This window comes from Phoxinus phoxinus (genome assembly GCF_949152265.1).
Source record: "Phoxinus phoxinus genome assembly, chromosome: 2".
Lineage (NCBI taxonomy): Eukaryota > Metazoa > Chordata > Actinopteri > Cypriniformes > Leuciscidae > Phoxinus > Phoxinus phoxinus.
Genome location: NC_136877.1, coordinates 7613285 through 7634434, shown reverse-complemented (window position 1 = coordinate 7634434; position 21150 = coordinate 7613285). Strand labels below are relative to the sequence as shown.

Below are 21150 nucleotides of genomic sequence, written 5' to 3'. Positions count from 1 at the left end.
GAAATCTGAGAGTTTTCTGTCCCTCCATAGACATCTACGCAACTACCACTTTGACGCTTCAAAAAGTTCATAAAGTGATCGTTGGAACTTGTTTAAAATGTGATTTCCTTCGCCGATTGTTATTAAAACAAAAAGCATAACTTGAGATGTGGTGGAAATGGCAGTGTCATGTAGGCTAAATGTTGTGAATTATTGAATTTCCACACCACTATCAGCAACAAATAGAATATATCCCAAAATAACAAAGTGAAAATGTTTGTGGTGTTTGTGAAGAGTTTTTTGCGTGGTTAATAGAGCTTACTAGATTTTAGGTTGTTCTGGGTGGTTGCAGATGTTCATTTGGGATGGGAATTGAAAACTGGTTCCACTCGAGAACCGCTTCTGAGTTTTATGAACCATCGATATTTTATGCCCTCGACGTTAACGAGTCCTCTTATCGATGCTCCTGCACCGAGTCCCAGCCATACACAGACCGTGAACTCGCAACACTGTCACTTTTGTCCTTTATCGGGCACCATAGCACGGCGTCCTGCATCTGTGCGTCATGACGTCAAAGCAATTTAAGCAAAGATGGGAATCATGTGGTGCGTCCCAATTCGCATACTATCCGTCCTAAATAATATTCGAAAATAGAATTAGTACGTTCCAAATCGTAGTATGTTGAAATAAGTGTTCCAGAGATACCCGGATGGTCTACTATTTCCGGTTAGAATACGAAGTGCAGATCGATGCGCACTCTAACGGCTATCATTGCCCATAACCCATCACACGTTGGACAAGGATTCGGTTAGAATAAAAAAAAAAATAGAAAAATAAAAAAACTACAGACATGGAGGACGCGCGAGTCCGGCGGTTATGTAGAGAGGTTTAGATAAAGGTGTTTGAGTGATTAACCATCAGTATCTAACCTGATGAAATTTTTTTTAATCAATATTGTCTACATTTATATTGCATCTGCAGAGGCAATATAGCAAGCACGGCGTCCTACGCATCTGTGCATCATAATGTCAAAGCGATTTGAGCAAAGGAGGGAATCATGTGGTGCGTCCCAATTCGCATACTATCCGTCCTAAAAAGTATTCAAAAATAGAATTAGTACGTCTTTGGCATCCACACCAAGGGATGATAATGTTTGGTTTATTATAAGCAAGCACTGCAGTAGACCATTCAGACACACTATTGGCATTATAATATTGTGAACCTGATAAACTTCTAGATTATTAATAAATTAAGTCTCAAGCTAGTTCTTTATGATTATCTGTCTTGGTAATGATGCTGACGCTCTCAACACTCTACCAAGGACATCTAGCATTTGCCAGAAGTGTATAACAGTAAAAAGGGATGTTCTGTTTCACTGCTTTTTTTATTTAATACAATAAAATATGTATTATGTGAACTTATTTAATAATTATTGTCAAGGTTAAAAAATTGTCAAGAAAAAAAAACATTCAAAACCTCCATACATACTAAATCAGTCGCACATCCGCATTCAGGAGGTAAGAAGCGGCTGATGAGTCTTCTTTGAAGCACAACTATATCCCAACTCTTTTATCCTCATCCTCTTTCCACTGTCCATATTTCTTTAAATAGTGTTTATCTGAAATTACCATGGCCAGCTGCCTGCTTAAGCCAAATCAGCCCAAAGAAGGAGAAGATGAAAAGGCCAAATGAATTCCATCCACACAGAGGTCAAAGAGACAGAAATGCATAGCAATGCAGTTTGGTCAGCAGGCAGGAGAAGATGGGATGCTAATAAGATCACAGAGAGATGGGGAGCTCGGGCCCCTGGGAAACGTATAAAAGTGTTGTCTGCACATTACAAAAAAGGACTAGCTGAAAAAATAATGATGCCTGCCTTAAGGTTTATTAATAATCAGAGGCAGACTTTTTTGTCCAGAGGATTGTTATGGCGTGGAACCAGCACTAACCAAATCAGAGCAGATAGAGAAAGAGAAGAAAGAGAGAGAGATAAACCAAAAAATGAGAGTTGTTTTGATATGAGGCCTCTTCCTTCCAGTGCTGTCTAGGTGTTATGCTCAGCCGATGTGGACTCTCATTATCTGCACTCTCCTTTTACTCTTAATGGAATACTCAGAGGGTGCAGCAGCTAACGTTTGGCATGCTTTTCCTCCCAGACAATGCCCTTTCTCTAACAAAGGTGCGCAGGAGCAGTACTTTGAAAGAGTACCTGAACAGGGCCTGCTCGCGTCCCCTATGGTAAAAGACCTGAAAGCTCTGTCTTGATGCCCTCAGCCTAATTGGAAATTCATAGAATAGCTAATGAAATGAGAGACCTGGATGAAGCATGTAGTATTTTGTATCGCCCATCAGGAAAGGCCAGTGCTGACCTGGCTTTATCATGCTGTGGATAACTTAAGTGGATCAGATCTCAGTTATAAAAGAGTAATGCAATTATAATGCAACAATGCGGAGTGCAGAATGCTGTGAGGAAAAGACAAATATGTTCTTAAGCCATGTGGGTGTGTGAAAGCTATAAGTCAGCAGTACCTCTGTCTAACCTGATACACATGCTTCACTTTAATGCTCATTTTAAGGTCTGCAAGTTTACTTGGTTTTTCAAAACCAATTTAGTGTTCACCTAAATCAGCTGTTCACAACCATGTTACTGAGCTGATGAGTTGAATGAATCGTGACCTCCAAAATGTGCCTCCATGAACAGGGCTGGAAACCACTGACCTTTTTTTATTTTTTTATATTTTTGATTTGATTTATGTATTTGTATGTATTTTTATCTTATTTTATTACTTTTATCTTATTGTGCTTGTTGTATTTTATTATTTTTAGCCTATTGTGTTTCTATTGTTGTGTTGTACAGCACTTTGGAAACCTTGTGTTTATTTAAATGGTGCTATATAAATAAAGTGGATTGGGATTGGATTGGACCTAAATTACAATTTTACCCATCCTAAAGCCAAACTAAAGCCAGAAGAATGTTTCAGGATGGACAATGCCATCTGACCAAATGGCCAAACCATCAATTAATTACACTTATGAATGTCGGATTTTGGACAAGGCATAAAAAACTATACTCTAGGCAAATGGTGTCCAGTCCTGAACCTGGAGGGCCACTTTCCTGCAGAGTTTAACTCCAATCTGCTCTAACACAACTGCTTGAAATTTACTAGTAATCCCGAAGACTATGATTAGATGGTTCAGGTGTGTTTAATTAGGGTCTGACCTCTACAAGAAAATCTCCCTCCAGAACCAGGATTGGACCCCCCATGCTATAAGCTTATACATTAATTACCCCTAATGATAGATTGATGAGAATGTCTCAACCTCAAGCCTTAACCCAACTCTAACCTCAATTCTAAACTTAATCCTAAAATTAGATTTTTGGTTTATAGCGGAGGTAGCCAGCCCTACTCCTGGAGAGCTACTACCGTCCTGCAGAGTTCAGCTCCATTCCTAATCAAACACACTTTATCCAGCTGATCAAGGTGTTCAGGATTGCTTGAAAAATAACAGGGAGGTATGTTGGTGCAGGGTTGGAAATGAAGTCTACAGGAGGGTAGCTACCACAGGTTTATAGGAATATTTTTAAGTCATAAGTCATGCCCAGTGAAGTCTTATATGTTAGAGGTCGAGCAATATGGGTCTAGATATTGTAAATATTTAGTTTGGCTTCATCCAGGTTCATGCAGTGGGTCTGGTACCCACTGTCCTCTTGAGCTTGCTTCAGATGAATGGCATGGCGAATCAGACTCGAGAGTTTTAGTAATTGGCATATGTGGAAAAGTTTGCTGGGAATGGTTTTAAACCAGGAAAGCACTGAAATGCATTCTTGGTGGTTAATGGTTAGTGATGCAGCATTAAAAGGTTGACCACACCTAATGCAAAATGGAACCTGGGAGTCACTGTCCCAATTTTAGCAAATCCCGGCTGCCTCATTGTCTCCTGAAGTGGCCTTGCGCTGCTCACATTTATTAATGGTCCACTAGAGGATTTATTTTATTATTGGCTTTATTTCTTTTTCTGCATGTTTTCTGTCTGGCTATCATTTATAATTTCCCAAACTGCGTCCATTGCATCAGCTTGATTTAGATGGATCTGATGGAGTCAGAGTGTTTTTTTTCTTCATGGTAAATAGCTTGTGTTTCAACATCAAGGCATTAACGGTAAAATTGTGCCTGGTATATTTTCATTTGCTGACTATAACAGCCCCAGAACATAGTCATTGTGTCCTACCCCACCCCCACCCCATATTTCCCTCTCTCTATAGCTTTGATGTGCGCTATCAGTAAGCCACATCGCTAACAACCCTCTGCACCCCAAACCACTCCATGTCAGCACCTTTTGATGTAGCCTATGTGCACATCCAAATAGAATTTTTAACAAGCTGCCATTATCATTTTGATTTCTGCCTGAATGAAAAGAGTGACCTCTGGCATTTGTGTGGAGAGTGAGGTGGAGGAGGCAGTGCAGGCAAATATGGCTCATTGACATAAAGCCCAATATTTTGTGTGCCGTTTCTGAGATTGTAGCATAGGAGTGAAAAGAGATGACAGACTCACAGATAAGGCCTCTATAGTTCTGCGTTTACTCAGAGGGGCTAAGCTGACACGTGAGGAGTTTCTGAATGTTTTAGCCAAGGAGGTGACAAGTCATTTTATGTAGATGGTCTTAGAACAATTCTCCTATCAATGAGTCAGAGGGGTTGCTAGGGTTCATTTTAGGGCTGGGGTTGAGACATCAAAATGTGATATCTAGCAAACATTTCACTTCTGATTTTAGAGTTAGTTGAGGGTAAGTTTTGGGTCAAACTACATATTTAGATCCTGAAAAGATCTTAGTGAAGTCACCCTAGAGCAGGAATAGGCAATGGTCCTGGTGTGCCACTGTCCTGCAGAGTTTAGCTCCAACCCTAATCAAACACACCTGAACAAGCTATTCAATGTCTTCAGGATTACTAAAGACAGGCATACACTGTGCGATTTCACTTCCGAGCACCCTTCTGAAACCTAAAACAGGGTATTTCCTGCATAGAGAATTATGAGGCGGCCGTCTCCGTCAAATTTCGTGCCGCCTCCGGCTCTCGACAAATCTCGGACAGACAGTCACATGCTCAGATACACTTTTTCGACCGTGACGGTTTAAGTTCCGGGTTCCCGGCCAGTGTCCATTCTCGAACTGTATAGTTTGCTGATAGTACTGCGTGGATCATAATTCGCAGGTCGGCGGGGCAAGTAATAAAAACATAACGTTACAATTAATCGAGGGTGGATGACAGATAAATCATTATAATGTGTTGAGTTTAAAGGAGCATTTCACCCGTGGGAACATTAATCTTTATTGAAAGTTGGTCATTTATGTAGTTGAAATGTAAAATAAATTTTGAATTTGGTGCCTTCTTGACCGAGGAAAGACTGAAAGTAACTTTAGGGCGCGTTTGTATGAAAGACAACATCTCCCACAATGCACCACATTGCAAAGCTCCGCAAGCCACTCCCACTAATCCAGAACGTCGCGTATGAGGTATCCGCCTATTAGAGAAATCACTCTTCCGTCTACAAAGCTAGCTAACCACCAGAGCTTGAAATTAATTTCACACAAACTTTAAAGTTAGTTGGCGAACTCATTAGTGAATTACCATACTCGTTTGTATTTCTTTCGAAATGGTGAATTATTGCATGGTACCGGGATGTTCAGTCAGAACATATGTGGTGCGGAACTAGGATGGATCACAACACAAACGTCCGTGTCCTCGTCTGATTCAGAGATTTCGTCCAGGAGAAATTGGCATCGTTGTACCCCTAGAGGTACCGAGCTCAACACACAAAAATACTGTGGGAAACACAGTAGGCTATATGATGGTCTATAAAATACTAATTTAATTATCTTATTATTAAAATATATGATCAGGATTTTACCACCTCCGCCTCGTTTTGAGCCAGGAAAAACCCTGCTAAAATTACAAATGAGACACCCTACGGTCTTTTGGACTTAACAGACACGCAGGTGCGCCATCCATTTCAGGGTTGGAGCTAAACTCTGGGACCAACGTTGCCTATGCCTGCCCTAGACCTGGACTAACTTGAAAAATACACACTTTGGCCTGATTGTAGCTAAAGAGCCAGCTATACCAATGATTTTGAATGGTGATTTGACATGTTATTCAAACAAAAACTTAGCAAACAGTTTTGTAAATTTTGGTCTTTCCACTTTCAAATAAATAGAATTCTTTAAAAAAAAATGGGTGACGTTATCAAGATGGCCACAGAGTGAACCTACTTCCAAAAGGACATTTGTGCATATCAGTTGCTTCTATATTAACAAAGTTTATTGGTCCCTACAAAGAGCCTGCAGGTACTTTACTTTACTTTACTTTATTGGTTTATAGTAATGTGGACAACCTCTTTTAATGAAAAGAGCAGCTTTAGCCTCTACGGCTAATTTCCAGCTGTAGTCCCCAGCCAGTTGTTAATTGGTATACATCAATAAATACATTACAATTAAAACAAGGCTTAAGTAAGAGCTTAGACAAACAGACAAGGTGGTATAAAATTGAGACAGACAAGCAAGCACAAATTACAAAGACATAAAAGCAGGTCAAGCAATAAAATAGAGAAAATTGACACAAAAGATAATCATGCAAAGGCCACATGAAACACATAGGACATAGCATTGAAACAGTCAGCAGAGATCAAGTGGCAGAAGCATGATCATGTCACATCTAATGCGCACATCACATCTAGCATATTAATGTGTGCAGGTGTAATTGTCGATTAGCCAATTTTTAAGGTGTACAGTAAAAGTTGAATACATATGTATGTTTTTAATTGTAATGGGCAATGAGTTCCAGTTATGAATTGCAGTAAATGAAAATGATAATTGACCAAATGTACTTTTTTTGAGTGGGATTACTAGATCGCCACGTGTGGTGCTTCTGGTATTATGACTGCTGTTATTGCGTTGGATTATAAATGAATTGAAAGGAGGCGGAGCGGTATTATGTAAAATTTTGTAAGGTAGGCCAATGATCTACAGTGTACTCTATTAATACAATATGTGACCCGTGCTGGCAAAAGGAGTCGGAATGCGCACAGGATAATTTCGAGCTACATGCAAAACAAGTGAAAAAATACGATTTTGGGCTATTTTGAGGTTTTCACAAAAATTTGTTCATTAAGCCCCCGTCTAGCGATCCCAATGCTCCAAATAACAATTAAACATCTAAAAGTATCTTTATTTGTACGTTTTCTGAGAGGAGTACGTTTACTTTGTCCATGGAAAAACTATCTTATTCGCGCTTACTTACTCTTACTCAATCCCGGTATACACGGTATACACACACACACACAGAATTACATTATTTCAAAATATCTGTCTTGGCAAACATTATCTGTTATGTCTTATGTGAACGTTTAACTGTTGGGGAAAAACATCTGATGTGTAACATGATTTTAGAACTGTGCGGTACAGTAGGTATTAATATATAGGCTGTCTGTTTCATTCATGTTAATCAAACAATTGTGGTATCATGGAAAAAAAGGTTGAAAATATATTTTTCATATAGATATTTGGTTTTGGCTTGGTGTGTGCCAAATGTGGTGTTATTACCAGGGATTTTATTATTTATTTAAAGTGTTATTTTTAAGATTGTAAGGCTAGATGATTTTGTTTTGGAACCCTCAGAAAACTTCAACTATTTTTCTCAAAATTGACTTGGCAAAAAAACAAATTTTTGAAAATATGCTCATTGCGACTCATTTTGCCAACACGGGTCAGATATTTTACTGTATTACAAAATCAGTTAAATAAATAAAAACACATTAACAAAAGGCTTATTGTAATCTCTAAACATAAATTTCATGGTATAACTCACTTTACATTTATCAAAGGTTGGTGTGTCATGTTGTGAACTTTTATTTATTGTGATTTGTCCATACTCTCTCCTTGTTGGAGGTGAGATAAATAGGACATAATGTAATTCTGTACAAAAAAGGCTATTTGTAACAGCCGATTAAAAAGAAATCCCATGGCCCTAGCCGGACAAAGCGCTTCTCTTCTTTTCTTTTTTCTCTCTCCCTCCATTTATTTTTTTCTTTTCTGCTCCGCAGACAAAGTTGCAATTAGCATGCTAATGCCGAGATCTGAACCTCAAAAGCTATAGAGTCAGTAGGAGGCTTTTCTGGGTGTCTGGAGATAACAAAGGACCTTTTACAAAAAAAAAAAAAAAAATATAGATGAAACACTGCCATTTATTCTGAAAGGCCTGATTTCCTCAAGATACGGATGTTTGGCTCCTTTTAATCCTTTTCCTCAATATGCTATTGAAGTTGTGTGTTTATGGCTTGTTGTGGTTAATTAAGTTGCATACACTTTACCATTCTCCTTTTGGTAGAATACAGTAAATCATCTAGAGTTTTTTTTTTAATGCTGTTGGGTGTATTTTACAGTCTGGAGTGGTTTGTTTAGGAGTCCTACCAGGTTTGTCTTTTCAAAGAATTGAAGGATCAAAGGATCTCCTAATGCAGAGGTGCTGGGCACCAGCTAAGACCTGCGGTTCAAAGATGGATGGTCTTAGCGTTAGCTTAGAAATAATGAAGAGTGCATAATAACCCTATTAAATGGACCTTGGAGTCCAGACCCCAGTGCCCATAGTACAAGAAACAAAGAAAAGTGTACAGTGCTGCAGTTGAGAAAGAAAATAGACGTGCTCCTTGATTATGCAGTCAAAGGGAAAAAATGGTGTGAAAAGTGGCCCCAATAGTATAAGGGGCTCCTGTGATCAAAGCACCCGAGGCCTGGTCTTTGCAGAGCCCATTATTTTTTTAAATAATTCAACAGCCCGTCCAAACCTGTATGACTTACTTTCATCTGTGAAACACAAACACGACGTTTTGAATAATATCTTAGTGTTTTAGGTCCATACAAAAACCAGCTGAAAAAAGAAACCAGGAAAAAAAAAAAGTAATATTCACTGTAAATAAATGTAAGTACAATGATAAATCATCATTTTGAAGCAATGTGCCATACGCTACAGTGAAATTCTTCAAAATGTGTGATTCATTTTCAGTTTTCGCTCATGTTTCAGTTAATATCTGTAACCTTCACTTCTTCATAAGCCATGGATCACAATCTGCTGTGGATTTCATACATCAGTCTAAACACAATTAAATCTTGATTAGATCATTCAACAGTTTACATAACAGCCCTTATGTTTATTGCTCTCAAATGAGTTCACTCGCTTAGCAATAGCAACATCAGATGTTCAATCTGATGGAAGACGGTGCCTGGAGAAATTGATTTCCTAACCCTTCTGTATCACAATCTAATTTATCGGTGCACATTTCAGATGTTCATTAAAACATCTTTATGTGTGTTATCTAAGATTTTCCTCGCTGATGTGCCCACTTATGCTCTCTATGATATGAGATCGACCTCTTCAGTGCATACACTCATTTAGACTTTGACCTTTTGATACAGGGTACTACAAGTAGTTCACAGTCAGATTGTTGCTTCCAAGGCGAATCCTATTGTCATCTCACTTCTTCTGCTCCTCTCACTGTATCCCATATTGTAAACCACAATTTCATGGGCCAATTTAGCAGTAGAAAATGGATTCATACAATCCATGGGGTTCACTTACAAGCACCACCATGACACACTCTTTCTGCCAAGCAATTCCACATAATTGTTATGTAAAATGTCACAGAACTTCATACGTGGAGCTTTGTGATGGTGTTGATGTCCCTCGTTGACATAGTTTTGAGAATCAGAAGGATGAACTGGGTTTTTATATCTATTCTTCCCTTGGACCATCTCTGTCATGTACACTATACCTGTTGAAAGTTTGGAATAATTGAAAGAAGTCTCTTAAGCTCACCAAAGGCTGCATTTATTTGATTAAAAAATACAGTAAAAACAATAATATAGAGTGGTGGAGGGATGACGTCAGAACCAGGAATGAGTAATTCACCACTGGTTCCTTTGAGATTTTCCTATGGGTTTTTTCCAGTTTATGAGTAAAATAAAATAAAATACTTTGCATACTCTAAGCATACTTCAATATTTTGTTCTACAACATAAACCATACACTCGCACCCCAAACATTAAGTGTAGTGTCAGTTCTGGCAGGTCACGTTAGTCAAGTCGCATCAGATGACTCTCAACTGACCCACGTCTACCTATAGGAATACGACGTCTATCACTGTATACATATATAAGCTCTAGTATTATCAACAGCTATCGCGTTTCTCAGGAGCTAATTACCCTCTTCCATCCCCAGGTTAAAAAACAAGTGAATATGTTTTTTCAACAAGGGTGCATTAAATTGATCAAAAGTGACAGTAAAGACATTTATAATGATGCAAAAGATTTCTATTTCAAATAAATTGTCTTCTTTTAATCTCATTCTTTTCATTCTTTCTATCCTGAAAATAATTATCATGTTTCCACATAAATATTAAGCTGTTTTCAACATTAATAATAACAATTGATAACGATTGAGCTTCAAATCAGCATATTAGAATGATTTCGGAAAGATCATTACTGCATCCGAAATATAGTATGCGAAAAACAGTATGCCAAAAGATCAGTGTATTCGAAAAACAGTGGACTAATGATGTCACGTGACAGTAACAACATGACGGATGTAGTATTTCCGAATTTAATTCATACTACCTATATTCATCCATATAGAACATATTTTTTTATATTTTAATTCAAACATAGGACGCGATTTCAGATGCAACGCATATGACACTGAATACTGGAGTAATGATGCTGAAAATGTTGCTTTGCCAGCACAGGAGTAAAGTACATTTTACAATATATTAAAATAGAAAACAGTTATTTTAAAGTGTAATCATATATTCACAATATTATTTATTTTCCTGTATTTCTGATCAAATAAATGGACAAGAGTAATAAGATAATTCTTTCAAATACATAAAAAAAAATCATAATTATTCCAAACTTTTGACCGACTGTGTATAATTATGGGTTCTCCCTTAATTACAAACTTTAATTATATCAGTAATGAGAAAAGGCCCCAAATGACCCATTCATACTGTACATTATTGTAGCAGATATGTAAAATATTTAATTGGTTTTTAAATTTTTTCTTAATCACATTATTTTGTGCTTTTTTTCTCAGGCTTGTCAGAGCCATGACACAGTATGTGATGTAGTGAACAAAACATAAAGCTCATGCAAATTCAAATCTGGTCAGTCCATGATGATTTTCTTCCATTTTACATAAGCTGTAAAAAAAAAAAAATGCTAAAAAAAATGGCCTTGAACATAGTTGTTATTGTGGTGGGTAGTTTTATGACATCTGTCATTGTGAACACACAAAATCTGATTCCCTGCACTAGCAAGATGGCATGACATGGACATTGTTTGGACATTTGTTGGTGACTCTCGTATCATGTATACATGCTTGTTAGGCTGAACATGTCCCTGCAGCAGTCACTACATTGAAACACATCTTGCAGTGGCCAGGTGTTTGTTTTGACATTCTTAATATTTAATATCATCACTAATAACCATCCAACTCAACACATAACTATCATGGACAACAGTCTATTGACATGGCAGCGGTCATGTGTTGTAGGTGGAGGAGCGAGAGGCTCTGATCCTGGAAATGCAGGATGTCATCACTGAGCTACACCTGGAGATGTCTCTGAAAGAACAGCACGAGCTCCAGCAGCTTCAACAACTGCTTCAGCTGGAGACCCGAGTCAAAGAGCTTCAAGAGCAGGTATGACACACTACACACTACATTCCAAGCCTATAGCTGGACGTGGATTTCTCCTATTGTAATCCCATATTCTCAATGTGAAATGTGCCTTCCCTAAAACTCAAAAGTTTGGTAATGCTCACTATTTATTAAAAAACATAAAAAATATATATAAACATTATCAGTTTAAAATAGCTATTTTCTATTTTCATACATTTTTAAATGTATCTTGGATGGCAAAACTGAATTTTCACATGATCCTTCAGAAATCATTCTAATATGTTATCAAGAAACATTTCTTATTATCAGTGTTGAAAAAAGTGCTACTTAATATTCTTTCCATGATTATTTGATGAATATAAACAGGATTAAAATATATCTTTTGTAACATTATCCTTTGTGTTTACTGTCATATTTGATCAAATGAATGTGTCATTGCTGAATTGAAAAATGTATTTCTGACCCGTTACTTTTGAATGGCAGTGTATGCATGAACTTAAAAATTAAGCATGGATTATATGCAAGCATTTTCACAGGCAGAGGGAAAATGAACATTGCATGCCATCGCAATGAATGGAAATGAAAAAATGAGGTCATATATACAATGGGCAGTTCAAACTCTCCCACATTCCAAATAAGATCCCATCATCAAGTAGAAAATGTTTTTGATATATTTTTCTGTATTCTTTAATGTACAGCATTTATGAACTAAACTTTTTTGTAACAATGTAAACGTCTTAGTGTCACTTTTGATCAATTTAATGCATCATTGTGGAGTGAAAGTATAATTTTTTTTAAAGGGGTGGTAAAATGCCCTTTTCACAAGATGTAAAATAAGTCTGTGATGTCCCCAGAGTGTGTATGTGAAGTTTTAGCTCAAAATACCCCACATATATTTTTATATAGCATGTTAAAGTTGTCACTTTTTGAGGGTGAGCAAAAAAGCACAGTTTTTGTGTCTGACCCTTTAAATGCAAATGAGCTGCTGCTCATTTGCAGCAACAAATTAGCTGTTGTAGGGCGGAGCTACAACAGCTTGTGTTCCTTTACCTCACACAGACATGCACTGTTTTATGTTCAAACCGGAGTCAGACAATGATGGAGAGACTCAAGAAGTGACAACATGTAGAAGCACCAGGACATTTTTGAATGGTTAGTTGATACATTTATGTAGCTTATGTGTAGTTATCTTTTAGTCATTGATTAGCATATTCTGTCATGAAAATCGCGTTCCCGGGGCCGGGGTGGGGTTTATGCAAATTTTAGTGTTTGTGATGTCACTAACCCAGGAGGAATGTCGTGTAGTCCCTACCAGCCGTTTGTAGTAGTCCTTAAAAAGCGATTTCTTAAAAAGAAAATATCTCCATTTGCTTCGAACTTTGAGCGTTGTAACTTTGCAGATGTTGTTTATGCTCAAACAGCAACATTACACAAGTTAAAAAATAATAATCAACCACCTCTTTAAAAGAAAAATCTTACTGACCCCCCAATTTTGAATGGTAGAGTGAATTTGTAATTGTCCATTATCCTTTCACATATTTTTACATCAAATTTTCTGAGCCTTAGAAATGTTTCTTCAAATAGTCCTCTTCCCTGAGTGAGGGAGCAACAAATGTAGTGTGCTGAGCATCTCATTGACTGTTTAGGATGTTCGGTGTGAGAACAGAAACACTGCAGGAATGAAGCTGTAGAGCAAACCATTCAATCAGCTCAATGTTCCCCTTCAGCCCAGATGACTGGATGAAAGATTGGCATGTCAGGTTTTTTCAAGTTTTTCACAGGCATAATACTTGTTAAAACTACAGCAGGCATTCTCTACTACTCACTGATTTACAAATAAACCTGTGAAGATGGGACACCTGAAGGGGTTTTACTAGAGTTGTCAAAAGTATCTACTTCAAGTACAAAGTCGGTTCTGAAATTTAAAAAATGTGACGATACCAGCATTACCCTCAAGCATTTTGAGCACTGTTAAACGGATTCTTAAACACCTCTGATTGGCCATTGTGCTCAACATACACTCAACATATATGTCTGTGATTGGCTACTATGATCAACAATGACATCTTTGACGCTCTTGGCCGAGCGCTTACATGGATACACACGGGAGCGTTTAAAAGAAGGTGTCTATCAGCGGATTCCTAATATATCCGCTGATAGACGGATCCGTGTGTATCTGTGTAAGCACTCGATGAAGGGTGTCAAAGACAACATGTTTTTGAAGCGTTGATCATTGTAGCCAATCACAGACAAACATGCTGAGCGCGACAACACAACGGCACATAGTCTGTATCTCATGTCTCCCTAATGTCTTGTACATTAGGGGTGGGAATATGCATAGAAATGATATGCAGATGCAGTTATGCATAGTAAAACTAGGCGTTGTAAACTTGTAAGCTTTGTTAGGGGAAAGGGTGCAACATGAAAGACTACAATGATAAATTATACATTTATTGAGTTCATTTGAGACTTTTGATTCAGAAGCTGACTTGGACAAAATAACAAAACTTCCTTATTTTTAAAACTCTCTCCTAAACCCTACCACCCAAAAAAAAAAAAGAAAAGGGAAATATACTGACCTAACTCCCTATCCAAAAACAGAGATCACAACAGTTTACAATAAACAAAAATGGCGTCAGACTCACATATATGGCTATTTCGGGAAGGAGACAAGGTGGAGACGCATGTACGCAATCTTCCGTTGACTGGGTTTTATAAAGGGATTTTTGCGCAGTACTCACTTTTGTGCGTGCGCAAAATTAAATTTTTGTGGGTACGCACACATTTAGAATGAAATCTACAGAAAGTTTTATACATGAGGCCCCAGAGCAGTTCATTTGTCTTGGTTTCAAGTGCACATATATGAAAAGCCCCAACCCTATTGAGTGATTGGAGGAGCAGTGAGAGTGTGTGTGGAGCCGTTCTGGTGAAGCTGAAGCAGGAGCTGAATGGAACCACTGTCCCTCCTCCGTCCACTGACATCTTCATGCATCTGGCTGAAAGCCCAGAGACACTGGGAGTCAGATAACTCTAATGAATTGTAATATTGTGCAATTTTAATCAGGCAGTAATTTGGTATAATTATCTTATAATTTCTGGATAGGATTAGATGGCAATTAAATCCATGACAGAGAAATGGGAAAGAGGTCAGACGTGGAGCGAATGGATAGACAGTGACGAAGTTCATTTTGTTTTTGTCTAACACGAAAATTGTTCTAGGAGGAAAAAAAGGTTATTGGATTTGGTATGGTTGGATGCAGTGATTCAGGATGTAATTATGCATGTTGTTTCATGTTATTAGGTGACGTCTGGAGACGAGAGATTTTTTTTTCTTCGTCTGAGGTTTGTGACCCTCAAGTAAAATCAAATATCAAGGGTCTTAAGGTGGTTTGAGACAGTGTAGGTGATTGATTTGGCTGTTTTTAAAAGCTTGAGAGTGTCTCTCTCTGTTCATTGTGGAATAGAGTGGTTTCTGGATTTGTTTGGCAGAGGTGAAATGTCAGGCGGCACAAAAGTCATTGACAAATGAAAGTGTCCCCGATCAAGGAAAATGTCATTTAAAACTTGTGCCAAGTTCTTGGAAATGTACTTTTTGGATTCAGTTTGATTCCATGTGGTTTTAAAAAAACTTTTATACCATTTTCAAGAAAAGTTTTGATTTAATGACTCTGAAAATGTCATGTGGAGTCACCATCAGATAAAAAGTAGTAACATATTTCCCTTATACCATGAAATACATGAGTCTTTTTTAAATATATTGTTCTATATAAAAAAGTGTATTTACAAATATCATGAATTGATTTGTAATAAATATCATTACGTTTTTGGGAAGTCACACCACATGACATTGTGCATCATGAATCAAAATTGCCTAAGAAAATCAAATTATCAGATATTTTTAGAGACTTTTAACCAACACAGTATGAGAGTCTGCAGGGGTCATGTCTGTTCCTGTTTTATGCTTTTATGATTTGGTGGACAAAAGTTTTTCAAATATAAATAAGCAATTTTACTAAAATAGTATTTTATTTGTCTTAGAAATATTAATAAAAGATGATGCCGAATTACTTATTTCAAATAATCATTCTTTTAATATTTTGTTATTAATTATTCATCCTGAAATTTTCTTCCTTTCCTGTCCCATTTAAAAGTATTTTTGTTTGGTCAGGTATTTATGTCATTGAGTGAATTGTATTTTAAATGTATTGCAGACAAATTAATAGATCTGGACAAAACATTGTCACACCATTGATCCTAATTAGAGCTTAAACATTTTGTCACACAAATCAATCACATGTCAAATGAAAGCTTGGAATATGGCTCTCGATTTGTATAGGCTACTTCTCTGGTGCTTTATTTATTATAAATACAGTCTTTATAAAATAATTTTCATTTTTGAGTGAACCATTTCTATATTTAGAGCAACTGTGAAAGATGCAGTTTCATTCCTGTGGTGCCGATGGGCAAGGTAAGTAGAAGGGGAAGGTTATCTGTGTCAAACCACTTGCTCTTACTGCCCACTCTTTGGGTATTTCCCATCTACCCCAGGGGCTGTCAGAATCCTTACCCTTGCCTTCTATCTCCCTACTTTGCTCTTCTCCTCTTTCCTACCCATCATTCTTGCCCTCACTGTAGCGGAAACGCATTGCAAAGGAGAGCCAAAGTCACACAACATTAGTCTGGTAGTAGCAGCAGCAACAGAAAGCCATTACTCTTCCCTGACAGTATCAAAGAGAACACTGGAGCAGGGGTGCGGCCGGTCCCTCTCCCTCTCGCTTCCTCAGCTACACGCTGCTCGCAGGAAATTGCCTCATACTTCAGTGCGCAGGAGGTGACACACTGGTGACAACCACGCATGTGTCACTTTCAGGGCCTGGGTGGGAGCAGCCTCCCAATTCTGAGACAAGTGCTGCCCTGGGAGTTGCATGAGGCCAGCGCCTTGGAGGGCTGCAGTCTTGGGGTTGAAGCTTTGTAATGCTAGCGGGGCTCTGTCACTGGATTCCATACGAAGGTCAATACAGAGTTGAAGAGTCGAGATTGAAGTGAAGTGCTCCTGGACTTGTTGTGCGACAATCTGAAGTACTCGTCTAAAGGTGAAGCTAAAGAGATGCTAACAGGCATGCTTGCCCGGAGACGCGTGAGCTGAGCTACACACTCACCAGTGAAGAGCTGTTGTGCCTTTGACCCTGTCTTTTAAAGCGCCGGGGCACATTATATCCGAGATAATGCTGTGGTAGACCCCTAAACGGCCCTCGAATGCTTTCCGAAATATTCACGTCTACTTTGTCTGGGGTACTCAAGTTCAGAGACTACATTTCACAAATCACAATACATATTTGTGCTATCAATTGACCGTTCGCAAAGACCCGCCCCCTTTAGTTACTGTTGCTATGTCCGACAAGCTACGCCGCTCTCACGCCACACACCATGTTCTCACGCAGTGAAATATACATCGCGGAGCAGAGAGGACACTGACAACGCACTGACAGACACAGACCAAGTTTCTTTTGGGTTAAAAAAAACGTTCAAATTTGGTAATTTTTTTAAAGAAATTTAAACAATAAATACCGTTTTGTGGCACTTTCATGTGTCTGACAGATCTCTGTAGAGCCTCAGTCAAAGCTGCTCGTGAACCGATCATCTCTTCCTCTAGTTAATTTATAGCATCAAATAAACATGAATGAACATAAGAAGGAATGTTGTTTTAACCGCGGAAAGGCGTCAGTACACTCCGTTTTTCAAGTTCAAATCCTCCCATGTTAATCTACTAACTCTCCTGACTGCTTTGTCGGACAAAATGGCGGATGGCGAAGTATGATTGGTCAGATCACCTGTCAATCAAGCTACCTGCAAAGGGTCAATTGATTGAAAAAACAACAACAACCGGTAATTATTCACACATTCATGATAAAACAAGATTTTTTTCTCAATTTCTGTGGATGAAGTGAGCAATTACAGCCATTCTAAATCATTTTTTACATTTAATAGTTTTTAAAAATATATTAACTTTTAATTTAAGTGAACTTGAAACATTCTTCACATAAACCCATTATAATAAATGTCACATTTAGCTGTATTTGGGGTTAGGTGCCTTGCTCAAGGGCACCTCTGTCATTTCCTACCGGTATTGAGAATCAAACTTGCAACCTTTGGGTTTGCAGTCTGACTCTCTAACCATTAGACCAGAACTGCTCAATTAATCGTAGATTAATCCTTATTAAAGCTACTTTTTCTTTTGTTCTTTGATCAACGTTAATGACACGGATTGCAGCAGGAATATTAGTCTGCTGTCTCTTTAAGACTTGGTTCATGCGTTCCGGAACTGACACACATCCTATTTTCTCCAAACTCTTTACGTTCATATAAGACTTTTTAGTTCATTTTAGACTTTGCTTTTGAACTCATTTGTGTTTTGTTCATTCAAGCACGATAAGATGCAAAAGAGAACTCAGTACGGTACTAGAACTGAGAAGAGTATTTCTGTGCGTGCATTTTGTGTGTGTGCAGTCTCGTTATACTGTGTGGAGAAACCTGTTAGAAATCTGTTTACATTTCCATTCATGGAAGTTGTAACATTAATGTGAATAAGGCCCTGTTTACACGTACATGGTTATTTTGAAAAACGGAGACATTTCCCTTCATTTTTGCCCTTCGTAAACGGAGAATTCGCCTCTGAAAACGATTCTTTCTAAAAACTCCGGCCAGTGTGGAGCTTTTGGAAAACTTTGTTCGCACGTTTGAATGTAAACTGAGAAAGAGTTTTAGGCAGCCGACGTCACCATAGACATCATATAGATAGACGCCCTATCGACCGCTACTGCCTACTAGCGCGGTCGAGCCGTGGGGCCGCCATCTTAAACCGGTCACCCGCTGCACTCAGTGTAATCTGTATGGCAGGTGCAATGAGCTGTCAGCGCATTTAATTAATCATATCTCACTGAATACCGAACTGATTTTCACGTGGGGTTTTTTTCCTGCAAATGTCATTCATGTAGCTATGATACAGGACACATGGTTCGGCATATTTTAATATTCATAGTAGGCTTAACAGTAATATAATATTCTGATATAAGATATAAAGTGACCAGACGTCCAAAATCAAAATATGTGATATAGGATATAAGGTATTTTATAAATCACACACTATAAATATGATAAAGAAGCAGAAACAGATAGTTGCAGTAAAGTATATTTTAATAAGTTGAAGAAACAATAATGATTTGTGACACACACACATAACGTTACACACACTTCTCTCTCTCTCTCTCTCTCTCTCTCTCTCTCTCTCTCTCTCTCTCTCTCTCTCTCTCTCTCTCTCTCTCTCTCTCTCTCTCTCTCACACACACACACACACACACACACACACAAACACACTCGATTTGCGCATCGCCGTCATGTGTGTATTACACAGGTAAGTTAACGTTATTACATTGCTTTCTGATATCACGTGCGCAAACACAAATAACCTATATTTATATATGCTTATACAGGGCCGTTGAATGCTTGTATCTGATAACCGAGATACAAGCATTCAAGCATTCCGCTCTTGTAACTTAATTATTACTTTACCCAACCTCTCCATGCCGAGTGGTGCAGTAAACATAGCCTAGTTAACGTTAGCTGGCTACGATTTCAGTACAGTAATATCAAAGATCCTTGCTCCTTCTCAATTATCTGGTAATATTCTATTCACAAAATACAACCAAAAGTACGGTAATGTTAAAATTTACTTGTGAAAAGTAATCCCGGGCCCTATTTGCGCTGGTCCGCCGATTAGAACAGGAAAATGCTCCACAGTGCTCTGGAATCTGACTGCTGCTAAGCAACGAAACTAGGAGTACGACCGGTTTAAGATGGCGGCCGTATTTCTCGGTGCCCAGCGGCCAATAGGGCATCTAGTCTCTATATAATATCTATGGACGTCACAGTATGAGACTATTTTCGGGATTCTGATTGGCTAACCTGGTCTTGAGCTTCTCGTTACACTGCCACCTACAGGTTTGGCATGCTCTTGACGGCATATACACGGGTTCGTGTAAACAAACACTTTTCTGAAAACTGACAGCTGTGCACAATGTTATTTTTGAAAACGGAGAGGGGTGAAATGTCCGTTTATGAAAATAGCCATCCACGTGTAAACGTAGCCTAAATTATTACAGATTTTAAATTTTTTGATGAACCATCATTGAATGAACTTTAGGGGGGTTTCTGTCAAATGTTTGTGGGCAAAAAGCTATTCATGTTGTCGCTACCCCCCCTAGCGGGCCCCACATATTCCTCTATTCTACCACTCGACATTAAGCTTCAGACTTCTGGAGGAGCAGGATGTTTATTACTATTCTGCAGCAAGCCTTTGTTACAATTTTCTGCGTTGTCCGTCCTCCTCTCCTTGCACCCCCCATCCTTTAATTTGGCTCAGGGCTGGGGGGATTGCGGCAGGGGCTGGCGCTGTGGCCGCGGCTGTGTGATTAGAGCAAGAGTGCTTCTCAGCAGGACTCTCTGTTTTATATTCATCAAAAGCGCTCGCTTTGATTTGCTCCTCCTTGACGTGTGGCGGCGCAGGCTGTCGCACCGCTGCTGAGGAAATCATGTGCTTACAATGTCCCAGACCCCTCCTCCTCCCCCAATTCCCTTTCTTAGCCAACCCCCTCACACCCCCCTCCCACTCTAAAGACTCCTCTGCCCAGCCCTCAGGCTGCCCTGCCATCTTATTAATTTCTCTATTATTACTAATATCGCTTTTTTCCCTCAGATGGGCTGACTTTCTCCAAGGTCACTGTGGAAGATTTGCTGAGCTGAAACTTTAAATACTCCCCTGTTACTCTCAAGCCCACATATATTGGCTTGAATTTAGATCTTTGGTGTAGGTCATTTCATGGTGAAGGTGATGTTTTCGTGCCTCTCTTTGTCTATGTGTCGCTGTCACATTTTAAGAGAGTGCATTCACAAAATATGTATTCATCCTGCTGTCTCTATGTATATTTAGGCATTATTATTTATATTAGCCTTGTCATTTTTTAAACGTTTTCATATTGTGTAATCATATTTTGCAGCTTTTGACTAGCCCTATTTGGACGGGATTAGTTTTACATGGAGAGGTGGGGTAAAGTAATTATTACCCAAGATTCTCAGTGATTTTAGTCCAGTCCGAATGTGCCATCTCCGTAATCATTATAGACAATGGGCCTCATTCATGAAACATGAGCAAACAAATTTTTGTGTAAATCTTTCGTAAAGCCGCAATTTTTGGATTCTCGAAACGTATTTTCAAAATGTTTGTTGCTACGACTGAAATGTACACCTGCTCCCTACCACGTGTAAGTGGCACGTAAAACGTTTGAACGTTCTGTGTTCTAATTATTTTAACTGCTGACATTGCATTTTGATGCTATGTACCATAATATTATTTCACAAGGTGATTTGCCCTCTTTTTCTTTTGTCCT

At 38.5% G+C, this 21150-nt stretch overlaps 1 protein-coding gene across 5 annotated transcripts in view; it reads left to right on the top strand.

The window, feature by feature from the left end:
- pmfbp1 (polyamine modulated factor 1 binding protein 1) overlaps positions 1-21150 on the top strand; it is a 215001-nt gene that overhangs the window by 58940 nt on the left and 134911 nt on the right. For 4 of the 5 annotated variants that reach the window (XM_079589287.1, XM_079589286.1, XM_079589285.1 and 1 more), the window contains exon 3: positions 11582-11728. In XM_079589287.1, coding sequence (XP_079445413.1) covers positions 11582-11728 — 147 coding nt within the window. Of the gene's footprint in view, positions 1-11581; positions 11729-21150 lie in introns of those variants that run through there. The other variant, XM_079589288.1, reaches the window with a different exon arrangement.